We start from the raw sequence: 22509 nt of genomic DNA, 5'->3' as shown, positions 1-22509 counted from the left end.
AAGCCTTTCTTGTGCTTCAGTTGCATTATTGGAGGTTATTTTCATGTTATGATAGTATACTTTAATGGAAGGGAAGATGAAAGAACTGCATTATCCAATATCACTTGTTTCATACCCCTACATGCACTGGCTGAAACTAATAAACCCCTCTCAAGTATTGCACGATTGCAGATTAAGATGTTACTGTTGTGCACAACCAATTGCTTGGAGATATCAGGGAGAGTTGTGGGACACCACTTTCCCCTACAGACACCCCTTCTGACATGGGTGTGTAGCTTAACTGGTGCTCAAGGGTCTGAGCCCTCAGAGACATCTCCCATATACTCCTGACATCCTGTGTATGTTTATTGTGGTGTGCTTATGATTATGCACTTATTTATTTATATACTCATAAGTTGAAATAGAAGTAGTTTGTTATCCTGGACCCCAGTTGTTTAGAGAGCTGGAATAAATGCATTCACACTTGGCTTCAACTTTCCTATTTTCTCTGACCTTTAGCTAGCAATGGCTATGTTTTTGAAATGATGGTGTCTGCGATAATGTTAAATTGTACTGTTCTGGTGGATGAGTAAGTCTTTTGACTGAAGTTAAATTGCTTCCCAGTGATTTTTATCCAATTACTTTCCACAGCACAGACATGGAGAATCTGTAAGACAGACTGTGAACAACATTTCCGAATCATATCTTCTGTCAGTTTTCTCGTTTCCATCGAAACACATTCACATACCATTGCAATGTCATTGCCAGTGCTCCCAGAGTCATGCAGCCATGTCCTCACAGAGTTGGACTCCCTGGATCCCCTTTTATCCGCTCTGCGGTTAGATTCAAGCAGATTGAAGGTGAGTGGAGGTGTGGGAAGGCCGCAAATCACAGTGCTTTCATCAATTGAAGTTTATATTTTTATTGGAGGGAAACTGAGTGATTATATTGATCCAAGTTGATCCAATCATCAGATCGTACTATGCACCAATGATCTATTTTGTGTTAGTTCTGGGTTTTTGTCGCTTACAACTGTCAGGAACCTATGGGAATTGTAGACCTTTCCTGTGAGATGGATAATGACAATATTTTGATGAACACTACAGGTGCAATAGTTTTCAGGCAACTTTCCTTTAAGTCCTGTCGTCTTGGTCTGCACAGTAACTCACTTGCACTGATCGTAGGGAAAAAGAAATATGGTAGGAAAACAGCACAGTGTTCCTGTTACAAATTAAGGGAAATGTAAACTCTTCTGTTAAAATGGAACTATGGGATGTTAAAGACAAAGGTATGACATTTGCCATGTCCTTTCTGTTATGACATGAAGAGGAGAGATGAAGGCCAAACTTTCATTGGTGGGATGTGAGAAGTGGTATTTCCTGAGGAGCAATACTGCAGCCTGAACTGTTCATCATTTATGTTAATAATTTGAATGAAGGATTAGGAGGTTGTGTATCCATAGGAGCATTTAGCCTGTAAAGCTTGCTCTGCCATTTAATATGATCGTAGCTGATCAAGCACTTCAATGTCTCTTACCAACACTTATCTCCCTAACCATTTATGCCAAAAATATCAAAAAGTTATCAACTATTACTTTAAATATACTCAAAGATACCTTCCACAGCCCTCTGGAGTAGTGAATTCCAAAGACTCACCACCCTTTGAATAAAGAAATTCTTCTCACGCTTTCATAAATAGCAACCCCCTTATTTTAAATTGAACCATTGGATCTAGACACCCCGATCGCAGAAGACATCTTGCTTGTATCTACCCTGTCTATTCCTTTGAGAATTTTGCAGGATTTAATAAATCATCATAAAGATCTATAGCACAGAAGAGGAGCCCCCATGCCAGTCAAAAACAGCCACCGAACCTAATCCCATTTTTCAGCACTTTGCCTATAGCTGTTTATGCCTTAGCATTGTAGATGAACATCTAAATACATCTTAAATGTTGTGAGATTTCTGCCTGTTCCACTTTTACAGGCGCAGTGTTGCAGATTCCTAAAAAAATTTTTCCAAACATTTTTCTCAAAATCCTCTATCCCTTACTTTGAGAGCACTTCATTTTTTGAAACGAGCCAATACATGCCCGGTTTTCCCAATCTTTCTTTACAGGACAGTCCCACCAATGGGAGGAAGTCTGGTAACTCTTTATAGCACTCCCTCTGTAGCAACAATGTCTCTCTCCAGATAAGTAAACCAAAACTGTGTACAGTACTCTAGGTACTGCCTCACTAAGCTCCTATACAATTGGTCAATACTTCACTTCTGTACTGAAACCCCCTTGCGAAAAGGCTACCATTCCATTAGCCTTTCTGGTAACTTTATGCCATGGCATGTGACCTTTCAGTGACTTATTGATAAGGGCATTAAAGTTTCTTTGTACATCTACATTTCCCAACACCTGACCATCAAAGAAATACATGGCCTACCTGTTATTCCTACAGGAATGGTAAATGTCACATTTTTCCACATCATATTCCATCTACCAAGTTCTTGTCAAATCACTAAGTCTTTCCCAATCCTCCTGAAAAAAGTTTTACATCTTCCTTACTCTCCCATTCCCAAACAGCTTTATGTCATCCGAATATTTTGTTCTTCTGAACTGACGGAAACTGACCACTGAGTAAGGACAGATTCATATAGTGACTGGTGTGAGATTCTAGTAAGGATTGATTGGGGGGGGAGGGCGGGAGTTCAGAAGGTGGAAAGATAACTTTGATATTATATCTGTGAAAATATTACAGTGCACGTTTGAAGGATCTTTTTTCTCTTAGTGTACGTGCTTGTCAGTGTCTCGGAAGTGGCTAGCTGTGGGAAGCTCAGCTGGTGGCCTGCATCTAATTCAAAAGGATGGCTGGAAGCAAAGACTAATGTTAACCCACAAGGTAAGAAATTGAATTGGATCAGCATAGAAATTATGTTATATAGACCTGTTTTCTTAGGATGAAAATGTGAACTTTTGAATTAAGAGTAGGAATAGGCCACATGGCCTATCATTCCCACTCTGCCAGTGAGATCTCACTCCACATTCTTACTTGCCCGAGTAATCTTTCACCTCCTTTGCTTATCAAGAACCTATCTACCTCTGCATTTTAAAATATTCAAAGACTCTGCTTCCACCCTTTAAGAAGAGTTACAAGGATTTATGCCCCTCTGTGCAAAAGATTTCTCCTTATCTCTGTCTTTAAGTGGGTGACCCCTAATTTGTAATAGTGTCCCTTAGTTCTAGATTCTCCCACAAGAGGAAGCAACCTTTCCACATCTACCCTGTCAAGATACCCTCAGGATATGGTTTGTGCACTCAGGTTGCTTGTTATTGTTCTAAACTTCAGTAAGTGCAAGTCTAACCTGTCCTTTCCTAATAATTCAACCTGCCAGTTTATTACAGTAAATCACCACTGAACTGTTTTAAATTTATTTATTTTTCCTTAAATAAGGAGGCTAGTACTTCAGATGCCGTAATTCAGATGTAGTCTCACCAATGTCTTTTTTACCTGAAGCATAACTTCTCAACTTCTGTATTCAGTTCCTCTTGCAATATTGCTCATCACTTGTATGTGAGAAGTCAAAAATAGAAAATTATTAATTGTTTCTCTATAATCTTATACAATGTATTCTAACACAGCCAAGGGAGAATTGATACTGAATGCTGAAGTATTTTGTGATATGGTAATAATTTCACTGACTTTACCTCTTTGATAACTCAGTTATGTCCTGCCTTTTAAATGAGTAAGACAGACCTGAACCCAGTTCTTTTTCTCAGTATACTGTACTACATTTGCTTTTTTTTAAGTGGGTCAGCATTAGGGCTGCTGCAATTGTCCTGACTAACCTAGTGAGAGAAAAATAACATTGAGTTCCCTTGTTTTTCATCACTGAAGTAACCTGCTAGAAAACATTCTCTTGCAGATACGTAAAGTCAGGATCAGGCATGAATATAGTGCCCTCCATGACTGAATAACTTGCAAATGTTTCTCCTGTAGGTTCAGACATAATGAATGACCACTGGTGAAGTATTGCTACCTTATTGTAGCCAGCAACTACCCACTACAGTCCCTTTTGGCAGACTCCTTTAAGTGAAGAAATCTATAGGTTCAGACTCCACCCATAAGACTTGAGCAGATAATCTGGGCTGATACTTTAGTGCCATGCCACGATTCTGCTGTATTTGGCACTCTTTTTCTGAGGTGATGTTAAACTGCTTGTCCTCATTAATGTAAAACATTGGCATTATTCAAAGAGTGAAGATTGTTTTCGTGCCCTGGTCAACATTCTTTCCTCAACTACTGGTGACTTATTTATATTTGGAGGCCTTTTTTTTACTTGCAAAACCAGCATCCAATGTGTTCAAAACTATTGATTTGGAACATTGAGCACTTGGTATAGCGTTTGTATAAATGCAAAATATTCATTTAAGCAGAGGAAGAGTTAGGGCAAGTGACAAGTTTAAGAAAAATTAAACATGACTAGTTGGTAATTTTAACATATTTAGTCTCTTAGCTCCACCATTCTAATGCCTTGATCAACCGTACTGTCTTGCATGCTGAAATTTTTGGTAGTACAAGCACTGCAGTGTTTCCCTCTCAATGACTTAAAAGCAGAATTTTTGCCCTGTCTGCAGGAAAACTACATGAGGGCTCAGCAGAGAAGTTCAAATTATTTTAATTATAAACAAAACTTATTTTGTGAAGCTATGTATTTGATTTTAGAATGATGTGAATTTGTAAAGGTTTTTTTGTACTGCAGGAAGGAGCTCTTACTCATGTTGCTTGCTGTCAGCACGATGAAGACTATGTTGCTGTGGCAACCAGGCAAGTATATTTTATTATTAGAATTTCAATTCTGGATTCTTCCAGTGCCCTGTAGCAGCCTCTCTTAGTTCACACGATTTACAAAAATACTAATAGATACGGTTACTCTCTTTTCTTTAAGTCCAAATTGAAAAATAAAGGATTGACCTTCCAAATTTTAACCACTTTTGTAAGTGAGCATCATTTCCCATATCTAAGAAAATGGTTTCACGACCTTCACTGATATTCAATTGTGCCCAAGCTGAGAGGGTGACCTTATTGAGGTTTATAAAATCATGAGGGGCATGGATCCTTTAAATAGGCAAGATTTTTTCTCCAGGCTGGTAGAGTCCAAAACTAGAGTATATAGGTTTAAGGTGAGAGGGACAAGATATAAAAGGGACCCAAGGGCAATGTTTTCATGCAGAAGGTGGTGCATGTATGTGATGAGCTGCTTGGGAAGTGGTAGAGGCTGGTACAATTACAGCATTTAAAAGGCACCTGAATGGCTATATGAATAAGAAGGATTTAGAGGATAATGGGCCATTATGGCAAATAAGAATGGGCATGGAGAGGTTGGACCGAAGGATATGTTTCCATGCTGTATGTGTCTATGACCCTAAGAAATCACTTTTGATTAGTTAAGTTGAGGGCTGTAACCTGTGCCACCACTGAATTCACATTTTGTTCAGAAAGCAATACAGGTTGTTCTCCTATAATGCTGTAGTTGCATTCCAACAATACCCTGCTTAATAGAAAATCACTTAAGAGAAATAATGGAGCTGATGGGAAAAGTGGGGTTTGGGGCAAATCAGCAAAAAATAATACTCATGCCGCTCAAAAATCACCCAAAGCATAGCACTGTCTGAATGAAGGTTTAAATTATATTTATTAACATAAAAGCAAATCTAACACATTACATTAAAAAATTATTGTTAATGCAGGGACAGAGGGTCGTTATCATCAACATCTTCGAGTGCAGTTGTGTTGGAGAAGTGGGTAGTTGTGGTTGATTGTCTTCTGACTGTTTCTTGGGGATTGGTTTGGAGTGTGTGATATGCAGGTACAAAAGCAAATTAGAAAAGCAAATGGTATATAAAAAGAGTAATGCAGTTCTGCAGGACTTATACAGTGCTTACACAAGAATTATACAAGAATATTCTTGGCTCCAAGGGAGAACAATGAACAGTCATTAGTTTAATCTTTGAGATGAACGTGCACAATGTTTAGTACTGTACCTCTCGCATGCTCTGACGGCAGCTGACATAAGTACATGTGCAGAATGAAGCGTGCAAAACGATCGCCACTAGAATCGCACTATTGTGAACAGAGGTAAGCGATTTCAAAACTACCGTTCCATAATTCTTCAGCGACTTTCTAGCCAAATTGTGCTGCTAAAACATACTTTATGTGAGAACCACCTGCAGAATAGAGCTATATTAAGCTTTCCTTGGAGCTTTAAATCAGAAATAAATAGGTAAAGGTGCTAGAAAGAGCCAGCAGTAGTAAGAGCATGGGTCATAAAGTAGATGTTCAGTTATCTGTTCATACAATACACAAGTGCAATGTGCACTATCTACAAGATGCACTGCAGAAATTCATCGAAGATCCTTAGACAGCACTTTTCAAATCCATGATCACTTCTATCTAGAAACTCAAGGACTGCAGATATATGGAAACACCACCACCTGCAAGTTACCCTCCATGCCACTCACCTTCTGACTTGAAAATATTTTATTGCTCCTTCAGTGCCACTGCGTCAAAATTCTGAAGTACCCTTCCTAAGGCTATAATCGGTCAACTTACAGAATATGGGCTGTAGCGGTTCAAGAAGTCAACTCACCACTACCTTTTCAAGGGCAGCTAGGAATGGGTAATTAAGGCTAGCCAGCCAGTGATACTTACACTTTAAAAAACGGTCTGTGAGCGTACTCTGCCATTCAACCTGAGTGTGGCTGATCTTGCGACTCCATATTGCTGCCCACTCCCATATCTCTGATTCCCCAACACACAAAAATCTGTCTGCCACAGCTTTAAATCTAGTCAACAGTGGAACAGCCATGATCCTCTGAGGTAAAGAATTCCAACAATTCTCAACTCTTCAAGTGTAGACATTTCTCTTCATCTCAGTGATTCTCCCCGATCATAAGACTATGCAACTATGTTGAATATTCCCAGCCATTAGGAATTACCTGTATCTATCTTGTCAAACCCTGAATAATTTTGTATGTTTTCAATGATATTACAGCGCACCATTGTAAAATCTAGAGAATAGTTGTCCAATTTATTCAGCCTCTCTTTATAGGACAACTCTCTCACCCCACGGTTAAGAAACAGGTAGTTTTCTCATGTTGGTAGGCTTTCTTCTCTTTCAACAGTGACAAAAGTTGCCTGATCTTTCTGTCTAACTTAAACGTTTAATGTCATACACAATGACCTTGCTTAAACAAAAATAGTCTTTAAGAACAGTGACTGACACTTAGCCAATTTATCCCAATCAAAAATAAGTGAACAACCACTCAATTGTTTGAACTGTTTGTCTGAATTTGAATTAAGTAGTTTAACCCTTCTTTCTTGGGTTAGCTGAATAAAAGCTCAGTTAAATTATAACATTTTGCAGCACAAAAATCTGTTTGGGTTCCTGTGTCTTTGAAAGAACAATTTAATACAGTCTGACATTTCAACTTTACTTCGTTGCCTGGCAAAACTTGTACTCTGCAAATATATGATAATTGGCCATTTGAACGTTCCCATGGAACATAGTGAAATTATGTTCTAATTCAATTACTGCTCAAACTTCTTTCAGCTCTATTTCTTCAAATTATTGGATATGCGTTGCCTTTAGCAAGTCTTTAGTTGTTTCTTACTAATTCAGACTTCTCCAAGTAAAAACTAATTTTGTCCTTGATATGGAAAGAGATTTATATATATCCTGTTGTCCTGTTTTAATCAGGGAGGGCTTAATGTTAAACAACAGTGAAGGGTGAACTCGTAAAATCAAGATTTTATTGAATCATGTCCACTGGCAACAATACCATGTTTTCACATGTATTGATTAAATGATATGACTCTGTTTAACTGGATGATTTGCCTATCATGAGTTGTGTACAAGATGATGCCCTATTTAAGAGGGCATAAAACAACAGGACAGTCAATGTGTTGAATGATGCATGTTGCAGGATGAGTGAGATAGAGAGAAATGTTTCAGGAAAGATGTTAAATCTCTGGCAAGTGATGATGAGAATGTATGTTGCATGCTATAGAGACAAATATTCAGAGCACTGAAAAATCTTCACTCTAGAGAAGAATAGAGATGTTGGCTTTCCATTAAACAAGTTCCTTGGATGTCCAAGCCCTCATTATTTTGTTGGTGTTTTCCATTGTTCAGCCAGGGACATGTGATTGTGTGGGAGCTGCATCATGAGCGGCGCGGGAAACCTGAGCGTATTTATGTGTCGTCAGAACACAAAGGCCGACAAGTCACAGCCCTCTGCTGGGATACTACTGCTCTCCGTGTCTTTGTGGGAGACAATCTAGGAAAGGTTTCTGGCCTGAAAGTCAACTCCTCCAAACAAGGAAAGGTCTGTGATTTCTTAGTATGCAATATGCTCTTATCTATCTACAAACTGTCGCAATGAAGTAGGGTGAGCAAATCATACCATTGTATTCATTCTATCCTAATCATATAGCATAATATTACTGCATGAAATTATTCCTCACATTGTAAAGGACTCATTGATAAATGCATGATGCAGCTGATCATATGGACCATGAGGCCATAAAGTTAACGTTTAATGTGTGCTGTGTGCTTAACTGATGCAATAGTGGAAATGCTGCAGTTGACTCAGAACATGAACAAGTTTGACAGTAAGTAGACAATGGCTGAAATGGGAAGAATAAATGCTTAGTTTTCAAAAATACCCAACATGAAAAGCAACAGTGCTTATAAAGTTACCAAATAAAGCATGAGAATTTTTGAATTTAGCAAAGAAGGATCAAGAAATTGATAAAGAAGGAACAGTTTGAAGATAAAATGGCATGAAACGCAAAAAGAGAATTTGAAAGCTTCTATAAATATATATTATATGAAAAGGAAATGATTAACAGAACTGAATTTAAAATAGGGAATAGAAGAATGGCAGGGAATCTAAACAAATGCTTTGCCTCTGTCTTTGCAGGGGAAGACTCAAGAAGTAATTAAGATCCAGTCTGTAGTGAAAAGGTGGAACTGAAAGAAATTTGTTAGTAAGCAAAGTAATATTGGAGAAATTAATGAGACTGTAAGTTGACAAGTCTGCAGGATCTCATGATTTTCACTGTTAAAGTGTTGAAAGAAATGGCTACAGAGATGTTAAATGTATAGGTGATCATTTTTTCCAAATTCTTTTATTTCTGTAATGGTGCCTGTAGTTGCAAATGTAACCCCATAGTTTAAGAAAGGAGGGAGAGAACAAAAGTGGGAATATCTGTTGGTCTGATGTTAGTAAAGAAAATACTGAAGTCTATTTTAAAGGATGTGATTACTGGACGTTTAGAGAAGAGTTATCATGGATTTGGGAAGGAAAAGCATGTTTGACAAACCTGACAGATTGTTGTTTGGTCATTCAGAAGTTGAGTATTACTGATAAATGGCATTTTGTTATGGTGCTCTTGCCTAAGAAAGGATGGATTTGCGGAGGGAGTGCTGCAAAGGATACCAGACTAACTCCTAAAATGGTGGGATTGCCCTTTTGAGGAGGGGAATCCCAGAAGAATGAGAGGCGATCTCATAGAAACATACAAAATTTGTCAAAGGATAGAGAGGATGGATGCAGAAAGAATGTTTTATTCTGTTGGTTGAGTCTAGAACCAGGTACTCAGTCTCAGAATAAAAGGTGAGCCATTTGTGACTGAGCTAAAGATGATCTTCTTTCTTCAGAGGATTGTAAACCTTTTGGAATTTCTGACACTGGAGGGCTCTGGAATTATTAATAATTATATAGTTATTAATAAAATTTGAGATAGAGTTTGATAGATTATAATGAAAAATTACATCAAGACTATTAGGGATAGTTTGAGAAAGTGACATTGAGCTTGATGATCAGCCATGATCTAAAATGATGGGAATGCCTATATTATAATGCCCAAGTCAGAGGGACCAAATCTATTTTATCCAGTGATTTCAGCTGAAATGTTCATATGTATGTATATGGTGCAGGATGTGATTGTGTGACAGCTCTGGTTTGAAGAGCTTGTCATCTTGATGTTGAGGGTCACTGAACAAAAGTCATTTGATTAAGGATTTGGAGGATACCAGTTTGCCAAATAGTGCCCCTCAGGGCATTGATACATTCAAGAGATGAAGGTGTGTGTGTGTGTGTGTGTGTGTGTTGGGGGGCGGGGGTAAGTGGTGGTCAGTGGTTGGGTTGGATTGTATTAGAGGAGCTGGGTAGAAGGTGGTATGTCACTATTTCTTCAGATGGGTGCTAATATGCTGGGGATCAGTGCAGCTGTGCAGTTTACTGGATGAGGCTCGTTGTGTTCTGGCTAAACGTATTGGATTTTGTTTAAGCTGTACCATGATTAAATTAATGTGATAATGATTGGCACGTGAAAATTTGTGGTCTTCCTGATTGAGGTACGTATGACGGTTTTATGTGGTAAACCTAGGAGTTGAATGTGTATTAGTACATGTGAAAGACATTTGTAAAGTTGTATGATTACATAAAATTATTGTTGGAGTGCAGATTGTGTTCATTCTGCTTTATTGTATTGCTGTTATTTCCCTACTTGAGCTGCATTCTATTTTTAAATTGAGAAACCTAGATAAAGGACAATGCATTGTAAGATGTTGCAAAGGTTAAAGTAAAGATAATTAAAAAGTTAACTAACCTAAATGACTAAGCGCTGCCAAGCTTAAGTCAGTCAGAAGAAAAGACTCGAAATAGGCAACAAAAACAAATTGCTGGAAAAGCTAGCAGATCTGTCGACATCTGTGAAGAGAAATCAGAGTTCAAGCTTCAGGTCTGGTGATTCTGATTTCTCTTCACTGATGCTGCCAAACCTGAACTTTTCCAGCAATTTCTGTTTTTGTTTCTGATTTACAGCATCTGCAGTTCTTTCCATTCTTTCTTGAAATATGTAGTTTGATAAATAGAACGTGTCAAGTATTAGTAATCAGTATTCTGGTGTTCTAAGTGCGTTAGTAACAAAGAATATAGATTTTGCTGGAGAGAGGTGAGAAATGGCAAAAGAAAATGTTATTGGTCAATTAATTGATTCTGCACTTTATATTCGGGAAGGTGGTTAAATATGTAAGAATTGGTGTTGCACGATCTATGTAGAGACAACTTATTGATTGTTTTCTTATTCTGTCTTAGGCTGCTGCATTTGTGATGTTTCCAGTTCAAGTGATCACAATAGTGGACTCAAGAGTGGTGCAACTTGACTATCAGGAGGGTAGATTGTTGGTCTCATCTCTCACTCGTTGCTATCTGTGTGACACTGACAAGTATGTGCCAGTATTCCAAATATATTAAGACTTTAACTGCTGCATTGCAATTTTGGTTTTGAAGCATTTTTCATGTTTTTAAAGTGGAATATATCTGCTTATTAGCTTTATTAATTTTTAAGGTGTTGATTTCATTGAGATTTGTGCCATAGAAGGTGGGCTGAGATTGCTGGAGGTCAGCCAATGCTATCACCTCATTCATCTCAAACTGGGTATTGCAGTTTTCCCTGTCTTACTATAGAATGTGGCAAGCCTGCTTGCTGAATTAGCAAGGGTGTGACAATACTATGGTTTTGAGGTGTATTTTGTCCTTTTTTTAAAGAGGTTTTGAGCTATAAATGATAAGCTATCTCCTCCAAGCTAATAATAAAACCATTTGTGAAGCTTTGGTCTTTTTTAAAACGTTGGAATAATATAAGCAGCATCAATGGTTGGAGTCTGGATCCCAGGGTTTTAGCTTTCAGCAGATGCTGGGTTTTAAAGCTGGTTTTCGAAGCTGCTACATTGTTCTCTCTGTTACATTTAAAAGTTTAGATGCTCCTCCCGCTGCTGAATTGCATCTGAGGCAATCTGTTTTACTGAACTTGCCTTTGCCAATGGTATATTTATGAAAAGTTACTATATTGGAACAGTTGTTGTTTAGTAGTTAAATAATCTATTATTCTGTCAAGTTTTCCAATTGAATTAAGTTATTCGAATTCTTCCTTCTTTCGCTTGTGTTTTAACTATAGGGTAAGAATAAAGTGTGTTTTACTTAAATTTGAGTAGTGTAACCAATCAAATTACATCTGGAACATAGCACTTTACACTTGCCTTTAAAATAAGGAAAAGCTAAGGTGTAAGCTATCTCCATGATATATTTGAAGGGGGTTTGGTCTGGACTGTAACAGGAGTTGCGTGTTTTGTTATAGAAAACCATTTGGTGAAAGATACAACTGAAATCAGTCTTTGTGCAGCTGTACAAGCCTTTAGTTTTGCAGTTACAGATTACTACCAAGGATCCCCTAATTTTAACAACCACGATTTAAAATCAGTATCTATTGAGAGGCTGTAATGAGTCTCAGGTTGATGTCATCACTAACCTACACAATTAATGATGAGATAAGTAAATAGGTAAGCTTGTTATCTGATTAATAAACCCTTATTGCATTTGTTGATCTTGCTAGGGGGAGTAAACCCATGGCCACTACCATCTAGTAGGATGTGTGCAGCAGATATATGGAAACACCACCACCGCCTGCAAGTTCTTCTTGAAGCAAGTCACCATCGTGACTTGAAAATTTTCATCATTTCTTCCGTGTTGTTGGGTCAATACCTTAGGAATCCCTTCCTAAAGTTATTGTGGATCCTCCTGCATCAAATGGAGTGTAATGGCTCAAGGACGCCCTCACTACCTACTTAAGGGCAAAAATAAGGATGAGTACTAAGTCCTGGCCCAGCCACTGTTGCCCACGTCTCATGAATGAATAAAACCAAAATGTATCAAAGGAGTGAAGATTGATGATGTGCTTTAGCTTGGAGGATCTCGACTTTCAATCATTCTGGTCACTTTATAGGGTCGGTCTTTGCAAAAAAAAAACAGGTTTTTGTCATCTATATTCAATCACTCAACTTTTGCTCTAAGAGGTCACAATTCCTAATAGGTATAGTTTTTTTGAGCACCATCCAGGTTTCTGAATTTTGCTGAGGTCATTTTTGATGTGTGAACCCATGGTGGATTTGAGTTATTTTTAGATGTTATTTGGCTACTAGAATCTGAGCTTGTTCTTGCTTGGTGATATTTAGGTGACTATACAATAAAATTCATTGGTCAAGCTTTACTGTTGAGCACTAACCAATGTTCTCTTCCTCATCCACGATCCCAAGTCACTGAAGCCACTTGTAAATTTATTAACTAGCTCATAACAGATTATAAATTAAGTGAAGGGCCTTCCATGTGTGCATGCCTTCAGTGCTAAAGCAGACCATGTATTTAATCAACCTTTATATGCATAGTCACTCGTGTTGCCAGTTGCTTAATGTAGAAGGTAAACTGTCACAACACTGAGATAACGCACTGGAAATCAAGCTCCATGGTTCCTGGAGTGTCATAAATATTAGTTAATAACCCCAGTTTACCAGAATGATGAACTTAGGGTGAAAGAAAACAATCACCAGGTTTCTGTACTTAATAAGAAAATAACTGTTTATTGTGGATAAATTGTCTTTAACCAGTGGCAGTCAGGATTTGCAATGAATAATGAGTTAGCTGTTACTGGAGACTTTCTGATACTCCCATACAAGTGAGCAACACCCATTTATGATGCTCTCTCTTTGCAGGCATTGGCACCACACACCATAGTTGCCTAGTCAGGAGCCAATCACAATATTGTTGCCAAGCAAAATTCAGATTCCATTAGCCGAGTGGTCACTACTGCACTGGCTGTCCCAGGAAGCGTGCAATATTATATACAACTCACAAAGCACTTCAGTAAACATGGTTTTACGTTTTGCTATCTCCTTGGTTTAAAGAAGTACATTCCTTTTATTTCCTCAAAATAAAGAGAAAAAGAAAATGTAATCTTTACAATTGAAATTGCACTTCATATTTAGAATTTATTGCCTCAACCAAGAGTAAAAGACCTTTTCATGTTATAACAAATCTAAAGATATTTTTCATAAGCAGTGAGACTGAAATGGTTTGAATGACGTTAGGTATTACCTTACATTCTGATAATGCTGACATTTTACATTGTCAGATGGACACTGGCATCGCAAATTTCCTATAATTCGCCAATTCAGGGTTAGGGTCTGGCTCCAGTTTTCTTTTGCTGATCTTTAGGCTTTTGCCAAAGCTGGTAACTAGGGTGGCTTTGTCTCTGAAATATTCTATTGCACTCAACAAGTTGAAAAAAAAGAGAAGCACTAACAGATTTTCAATGTGAGAGAATTTGAGCAAGAGCAGTTCTGAAATATATTGATTAGAAGTGATTGTACACCAATGGAGGAATTTTAACTTTCATGGATTTATGATATCTACAATTTGATAAAACTAAAGAAGAAGAAAGGCCTTGTGGTGCATTGGTAGTGTCCCTGACTAGTGAGCCAGGAGTCCTGGGTTCAAGGCCGTTACCTGCTTCAGAGGTGTGTCATAACATCTCTGAACAAGTTTTTTTTTATGAAATGTAAAATTGAAGAGGTTTGCAAACACATTCATTTTCGATTCTTCTTGGATGACAGAGAGAAGTTCTGGAAAATTGGGAACAAGGAGCGAGATGGAGAATTTGGAGCCTGTTTCTTACCAGGATCAAAGAACGCTGGATTCTCACAGCCACTGATATTCTGTGCACGGCCTGGTTCACGAATGTGGGAGGTGAACTTTGAGGGAGAGGTGCTGAGCACACATCAGTTCAAACAGTTATTGGGATCACCTTCACTTCCCATTATTTCTCACAGGTATTCAGTTGCGGAACTGTTAAGTATCACATTCATTTACTAAAATTGCTCATCAGAATGAAAAAAATGTCAAGGATGAGAAAAAAAGTCATCAAACACCTTTTTCTTGTATTTTAACATTTGAAATCAGGCTTCCAGCTGAGTTTTGAATGCCTTTGAAATCTGTGCCATGACAGACTCTGATTTATTTTGCACATTTCTGCCACCTTCTTGTTGTATTTTTTACGCTTTTCATCACTGGTTGTCAAACAGTGTTTGTTTCATTTGCTGACTGCCACTGTGAAACTTCTGTCATTCTCATGGCCACGTTTTTTTTTAATCTCCTTAAATATTTGTTACGTCTTTCAGTTATTCCCAATCGGAGCAGGTGCAGGCCATTAATTTAAATCATGACCCTTTGGTACCAACTTTCCTCTTTCCTCTTGACGTCTTAACACCCTTCTTTAATTAAAATCTGATGATAGGTTATGATAACACAGTGGTAATGTCCCAACTTCTGAGTCACGAAGAGCTGGGTTCAATATTCATCTACTCCAGAAATGTGTAATAACATCTCTGAATAGGTTGATTAGAAAATATTTTGAAATCTGTTGGTATAGGTCTTGAAATTTCAGTTGATCTGGAATCCTCGGCCTTTTAGAAGTTTTAGGTTCCCATTCCTGCTAAAATGTTTCCTGAAAACTGTTTCAGACAATGACTTCATGTTCTAGATTTCTCCAACAACAAAAAAAAATTCATTATTCTTCCTGTTTCAAAACTCATAATCATTCTCAACTGAAATCCCCCATTCAAACTCCGGAAAATACAAACCAAATTTATGTAACCTCATAATTTAACCCTTTCAGTTGTGGTGTGAAGAATTTGCACGGTCTACCTTCCAAATAAAGTATAATTTCTCTTAAGTTTGATGTCTAAAAATGGATACTGTATTTGAGATGAAGTCTGAAAAAGCTCGATGAATAACATAAGAATCACTTCCTCACTTTTGCATTCTGATCCCCTCTATAAAAAGGCAAGCACTCCATTTGACATTTTTGGCACTATTGTCCTTAGTTTCCCAATGGAGAGAAGGCTACTTAATTTTGTCTTTCACAAAACTGAAGTGGGGAATGTCAAACTTACTCACATCTGTCTTTTCTCTTGGTTTGTCTGTCCCTTTAATTTCTTCTACCACCTAACTTGGTGTCATTAGTAAACCTGAATAGACAACTGTCTCTGTCTTCATCCAAATCATTAGTGCGTACGGTTAAAAAAAACATTGAGGTTCCAGTACAATTTCGAGAGGAATACAACTTAGCATCTCACCAATTGGAGAACTAACCCTTGATCCTCCTCTCTGACTCCTACCTCCCATCAATTAGCAACAATTGTCACCTCAAGTTCAGAATATTTGGTAATGAGCTCCTGTGCAGCACCTTTTTCTGGAAGGGTATTAGAAAAACCCTTAACCTTCATGTAGGTGATCTCTTCAAAACAATTCAAGTTCATTAATCAGAAATAATCCACTCATCACAAATCTATGATTAGTCTCTTTATTTGAACTGATATTTGCCCACAGATTCAATCGTAAAATCATAAAGTCATACAACATGGAAATAGGGTGGCATGGTGGCTCAGTGGTTAGCACTGCTGCCTCACAGCACCAGGGTCTCAGGTTCAATTCCAGCCTTGGGCGACCGACTGTATAGGGTTTGCACATCCTCCCAGTGTCTGCGTGGGTTTTCTCTGTCCAAAGATGTGCAGGTCAGGTGAATTGGCCATGCTAAATTGCCCGTAGTGTTAGGTGCATCAGTTAGAGGGAAATGGATCTGGGTGGGTTACTCTTCAGAGCGTCGGCGTGGACTTGTTGGGCGGAAGGACCTGTTTCCACACTAGAGAATCTAATTTAAACAGACCCTTTGGTCCAACCATAACCCCAAACTAAACTAGTTTCATCTGCCTCGCTTGGACCTAATCCCTCCAAACATTTCTTATTCACATACTTACCTAAATGTCTTTTAAATTTTATAACTGTACCCGCATCCACTACTTCCTGTAGAAGTTCATTCCTCACACTTTTTTTTTAAAAAAATTGCCCTTCATGTCTTTTTTTAAATCCTTCTCTCACCTTAAAAATATGCCTCCCCCATCCGATGGAAAAGACACTTGCCATTCACCTTATCTATTCTTTTTGTGCCTCTGTCTCTGAAATAGTTAATTTAACTTCACAACTGTTGTCGATAAACTGACAAGCTTCCTGTTTTCGCTTCTCAGAAAATTTCAAATGTTTTTTTAATGCACAGACCATACCTGAATCTAGAGTGCTATACAAAATTATAACTAATACATTTGCAATTTCCTCAGCTATTCCTTTTAACATGTATTCACTATATTCATGTAATTAAGATAACAATGTTTTCATTATTCATTTCATGCATGTTCCTTCTTATACTCTTGATACTGAACTGCAGTCTTCACTGGTCCTGCTCACTTCTTTGAGTTCTGCCTGTAATTTGTATCGGTTCATTACTGATGACTATAAAATTCAAAAAACTCTCTGTCCCGTAAACTAGCCTTTAAACCTCTCATTTAAGTGAAACACCTAGATGCATTTTCATCTCTGTTTTTTTTCCCCCATTCCCCCTCCAGAAAAGGACAACTCTTTGGCTCCATGGTTTCCTGTTGGAGCTTGTTATATGCATTTTTCCCTCTGATAATGTATTTAAGTCCAAATGCCTGTTTTGAACATTAAATGCAAACTCCTGGTTTATGGTTGTCAAATGATTATTTGGGTTCAGTTGATTAACACACCTAAAATATTGGAAACTTTGCTAAAGTATCACCAAATTTAATTATTCCCAGCTTTTCTTAAAAATGTTCTTATTTTTGGTATCCTGGTATCATTCTGTGGCAGATCATCTTTACTCTCAATGCATCAAACTGCAGATAAGGTGAAGAATTGCTGTTCACAAGTTATTACCCTTATGTTTCCTATACCCCAGTCAGTTGCTCCAATCATCTTCTAAGCTATCTGCCAGTAGCCTTGGGTTATCTGTCCTATGTCGCATTGCCTGATTTTATGACCATTTACTTGTTCCTTGCTATTTGTTGACCATCGCTCTGTTATATTTGATGAAATTCAAGTTCATAGAGTCAGAGAGATGTACATCATGAAACCTATGCCCTCTAGTTCTGGACTCCTTCTGGACTCCCCCACCCCAGAGAAAAGACCTCTATTCATCCTATCCATGCCACTGATTATTTTATAAACCTCTATAAATTACCCCTCCACCTCCGAAGCTCCAGCCTGGTCAGCCATTTTCTATAGTTCAAATCCTCCAACCCTGACAACATCCTTGTAAATCTTTGCTGAGCTCTTTCAAGTTTCATAACATCCTTCTGATAGGAAGGAGGCCAGAATTGCATGCAATATTCCAACAGTGGCCGAACCAATGCCCTGTACAGCTACAACATGACCTCCCAACTCCTGTACTCAATACTCTGAACAATAAAGGAAAGCATAACAAATGCCGCCTTCACTATCCTATCTACCTGCGACGCCACTTGCAAGGAGGTAAGAACCTGCATCCAAGGTCTCTTTGTTCAGCAACACTCTGTAGAACCTTACCATTAAGTGTAAAAGTCCTGCTAAAATTTGCTTTCCCAAAATGCAGCACCTCACATTTATCTAAATTAAACTGCATCTGCCACTCCTCAGCCAGTTGGCCCATCTGTTCAAGATCCTGTTGTAATTTGACGTAACCTTCTTTGCTGTCCACGCCACTGCCAATTTTGGTGTCATCTACAAACTCACCATCTATACCTCTTATGATCACATCCAAATCATTTCTATAAGTGACAAAAAGTCGAGAACCCAACACCGATCCTTGTGGCACTCCACTGGTCACAGGCATTCAGTCTGAAAAACAGCCCTCCCCCATCCTCTGCCTTGTTTAAAAAAAACACAAGATGCTCGCAGGTGACTTCTGTGGCTGAAGTGTTATTCTTTAGCTATGTCTTTTGCAACTCTGTGTACATTGAGCTAATTTTTGATGCAGTCCACAAGCTGTGCTTTGACTCTGCAAAACCTTTAACTTTGAATCATTCTCACGTGCACCATGATGTCAGATTCTTGTTAAAATCTAAATATATAACTTGTCCCGAATTCCCCTTGGCTAGTAGGCCCATCATTCCATTTATATCCTAGAGCTATTTCTACTGAAAGCAATTCATAATATCTAATTCTCTTGGTACTCAATTTGTCCCATTTTTGCTGTGGAGTCGCTTCAGTGTCATGGATAGTGTGAAATATGTATGTTCATAGTTGTTGACATTTTTCTAGCATAGATTTTTTTTTGTATAATTGTGGTGAATCTGACCCAAGTGAAGGAGATGCTTTTTGACAATTGTTGCCAGGATTGGATTTTTTTCTTTGGGTTGTTTGCAGTTGTCTGAGTTGCCTCCAGTGGGATGTTTTGATGTGTCAAGTACAATAGGCACAACTCTCAACCTATACTTTTTTTTGCTTGCATTTAACAGTTGGACTCATTCAACAAAATTTTCCATTACTTTTTCAGATCAGAGTTACACTACAACATGACTTCCAGTTCGCCACAATCCATCTCTTTTCCCAGGCTTGTGTGTTTGAGGTAAGAAGCAGGAAAATGGAAGGTGCACAAGATGCTGAATAATTATTACAAAACAATATTAACATTATATATTTCTATTTTTTCCCCTCCTGCAGTGAGAATTATGTTTTGAGCTGGACAGACCGAGGGATCTATGTGTTTGTTCCACAGAGTGTTCAAGTCTTGCTCTGGAGTGAGCTGAAAGGTGAGAAATTGAAGTGGTTGCACTTTCATTGTGTTGTGATGGAGTTGTGTTTTATTTCTTTTGTCTTTGAAATAGATTCATACTATTTCCCCCTGCTCTGCCAATGTCATTTGCTTGTTGGACTCTGTTTTACTGGAGGAGTGGGGAAAGGAATTCTTCAGATATGTCTTAGGCAGTTACTGTGACAAGTCATTCAACTGTGAGGGTTGCATAGCTTAGACAGTCCTGCCATCAAGGAGTAGGACTAACTGAACTAAACATTGAAAAAGCCGGTACAAACCCATTGGGTAGAATGGGGTCCAGTTATGCTGTACTATTCAACAATCCCACTTCCGAGACTCCAGGGTGCATTTGATCACTTTTGCGTAACCTTTTCTTCATCTTCAGCAATATACTTTCAGACGTAACCTGTTTGCTGCCTTGCAGAGCAATATCCTTTGCGGTTTGTTGATTATTTGGATTTTAGTGATGTGTAGTCTCTTCTGTTGTTGTCCCTAATTGTTTTTTTGCTTCCGATTTCCAATAACAAGTAATGTTGAAGAGCTCAGCATTTCCCAATTGTTCTTGAGAGGGGGAACAGTAAACCGCATTCTTGAAATGCCTCATAAGTATCTTATGTACTTTACAGTCAAACATACCATTTGAGGCAACTCAGACAATTCGGACAAAGATAAAAGCCATTTCTGGGGGCAACAGTCATGAAATATCTGCTACACTTGGATTACATCAGCTGAAACAATGAGTTTCCACTATATACAAGAAAATGGCTGCTAGAAAAATGTCTCCAAACTGTGAACATATATTTTTCATAATATTCATTACTGTTCAATCTGCTCAGTATTTGCAATGCTGTTGGGAGGGGGTTTGAGGTTTTTTTTTGCCCAGCCGGAGAGAAGGAGCTGTGGTGTAGCTCAAAGTTAGGATGTCTGATCTGAAAGGAGATTGCAATTGGTGATGTTCCTGTGCATCTGCTGACCTTGACCTTCAGGTGTTACGGGGTCATAGAGCTGGATTTATGGGGGTTGAGGGTGAGCACAAGTAGGCCGTTCTCAAGCCCTTCCACTACACCATGTTTTTTTCCTGCCACATGTTAATTTGTTTAATCATTTCATTTCTATGCTCACTAGCATGAAATACTGGAAAGGATCTTGAAATTGAGATGGTGTTCTTAGAGATCCTGCTTTTCAATCTCTTTTCTAACACTCTAAACTACACTTTGCGTCTCATCCCTCATTCTATTTATGCTGTTGGTACCAATGTGAACCATGACATCTGACTGTTCACCCTTCTCCAAAATTATGAACTGCAGTTTGTCGGTGATATTCTTGACCTTGGCACCAAGAAGGCTGCATCCAATTCTAGAGTTATACTTAGGGCCAGGATCACAGTCACAGGTGACAGGGTAGGCCATTTTAGACTGAGATAATGAAAATGTTCTTACTCAATGGGTGGTGAACCTGTGGAATTCCATACCCCAGAAAGCTATGGAGGCCAAATTACTGAATATGTTCAGGAAAGATAATATTAAGAGTCAGTTATTTCTTGAGTGGAGTCTCCACCCACCTGATATTGAATCAACCACGTACTCACCTTAAATCTTTCCTACCCAGCATAGTAACCTATTGATGAGATGACCCCCCGTAGTCATTTACTTGTACAGAGATAATCAGAGTTCCTTTCCTCAGTAGAAAAACAAATTCTTGTTTAAGTCGATAGGAATCATGAGCCAAAAGATGGAAAACCCCTCTCAAACTCTGCCTGCTTTGAGGATGGAATATGATTTTTTTTTTCCCCAAGAGAAGGAACAACATACTTAATTTGGTTTGTCTGTGTAATACACCTGAAGGTGCACTGTTGTGCAAACTTTAGCATGTTTCCTTTAAGTCCTGACTCTCTGGTCACTGATTTGGCTTCATTTATCTCCCCACTCTATTTTCAGATGTGCAGAATATTGCTGTTTACAAGAATGAACTCTTCTGTCTCCATGGTGATGGGCGGGTAACTCACCTGTGTTTGTTGTCAGGAGAGCGATGTGTAGAACGTCTGCTTCGGCGAGACATGTGGACTCTCTCTGCACAAGTCTGTTGTCTCTTCCAACACTGCGTTACTGCAAGCAGGGTGAGGATCTGCTGCCAGGGTGACAGTTGAATTTGGGCACCTTGGGCTAACAATAGGTTTTTGGTATTTGTTACTTCTGGCCTCCCTAAAGCAATATTAAAGATCCATTTTAATGAAAGACTAAAGTAGAAATCCTTCTACTAAAAATTCCAAGAATACATTTTAAGGGTTGGTATGTGGGAGGGATTTTATACTGTGCACATTCAGATGTTCATCTGCATGGTTAGAGTCTCAGTGATCATATACTTGGGTTAATACGTGACTTCCCTGCAATGTTAGAAATATAAGGTAACGTATCCCTACTATGTGTAGATTGTGTAAGGATGTAATTATATGCGTCCCTGTTGCATAGTGGTCTCTGTATGATCCAGCAATTGTTGTAAAGTTGAAGTGAGCAGCGTGCGATGGATAATGACGATAAATAATAATAGTCATTGTGGGAAGTGGTACAATATAGTCACTTTTAAATGGTTAGTCCTGCTTTGAAAATATTTATTTAATAAAAGAGATCTATGAATGGTGACATTTGAGGAATTGAGCATTGAATACTCCTATGTAGAAATGGCCTCCAAATTGCAGTTTTGATAATGAGCTTTGTTGTCTTGTGACAATGGCTTTATCGTTGGTGCTCATCTTTTCAGGCCCGTAAGCTGCTGCCTGTGGACAAACTGGAACACCTGAAGACACAACTGGATACTGCCACACAAAGCCACTTTATTGCCCGGTTGGAGGAGATTTTGTTGAAGTTGGAACCCTTTGACTCAGCCTGCAGCAGCCGCCGGAGCAGCTTTTCTTCTCATGTGTGTGGTTTGTAATGGTCTTCCACTGTAATGCAGTCTTGAAGTTCTGCCCAGATCACTGGCTTTTAGTTTAGAGCGGG

General features: G+C 38.5%; 1 protein-coding gene across 2 annotated transcripts in view; it reads left to right on the top strand.

The window, feature by feature from the left end:
- The window catches only part of hps5 (HPS5 biogenesis of lysosomal organelles complex 2 subunit 2), a 60232-nt gene that overhangs the window by 9046 nt on the left and 28677 nt on the right, over nucleotides 1–22509 (top strand). For both annotated transcript variants that reach the window (XM_060838817.1, XM_060838816.1), the window contains exons 2-11: nucleotides 631–839; nucleotides 2759–2869; nucleotides 4731–4795; nucleotides 8163–8355; nucleotides 11134–11264; nucleotides 14484–14699; nucleotides 19256–19327; nucleotides 19423–19511; nucleotides 21451–21629; nucleotides 22271–22429. In XM_060838817.1, the coding sequence (XP_060694800.1) occupies nucleotides 735–839; nucleotides 2759–2869; nucleotides 4731–4795; nucleotides 8163–8355; nucleotides 11134–11264; nucleotides 14484–14699; nucleotides 19256–19327; nucleotides 19423–19511; nucleotides 21451–21629; nucleotides 22271–22429 (1320 nt within the window). In that variant the 5' untranslated portion in view covers nucleotides 631–734. The remainder of the gene's footprint in view (nucleotides 1–630; nucleotides 840–2758; nucleotides 2870–4730; nucleotides 4796–8162; nucleotides 8356–11133; nucleotides 11265–14483; nucleotides 14700–19255; nucleotides 19328–19422; nucleotides 19512–21450; nucleotides 21630–22270; nucleotides 22430–22509) is intronic.

The sequence above is a fragment of the Hemiscyllium ocellatum genome, chromosome 18 (assembly GCF_020745735.1).
Source record: "Hemiscyllium ocellatum isolate sHemOce1 chromosome 18, sHemOce1.pat.X.cur, whole genome shotgun sequence".
Classification (NCBI taxonomy): domain Eukaryota; kingdom Metazoa; phylum Chordata; class Chondrichthyes; order Orectolobiformes; family Hemiscylliidae; genus Hemiscyllium; species Hemiscyllium ocellatum.
The sequence above is the reverse complement of the archived record's forward strand: the minus strand, read 5'-3'. Positions and strand labels throughout refer to the sequence as shown.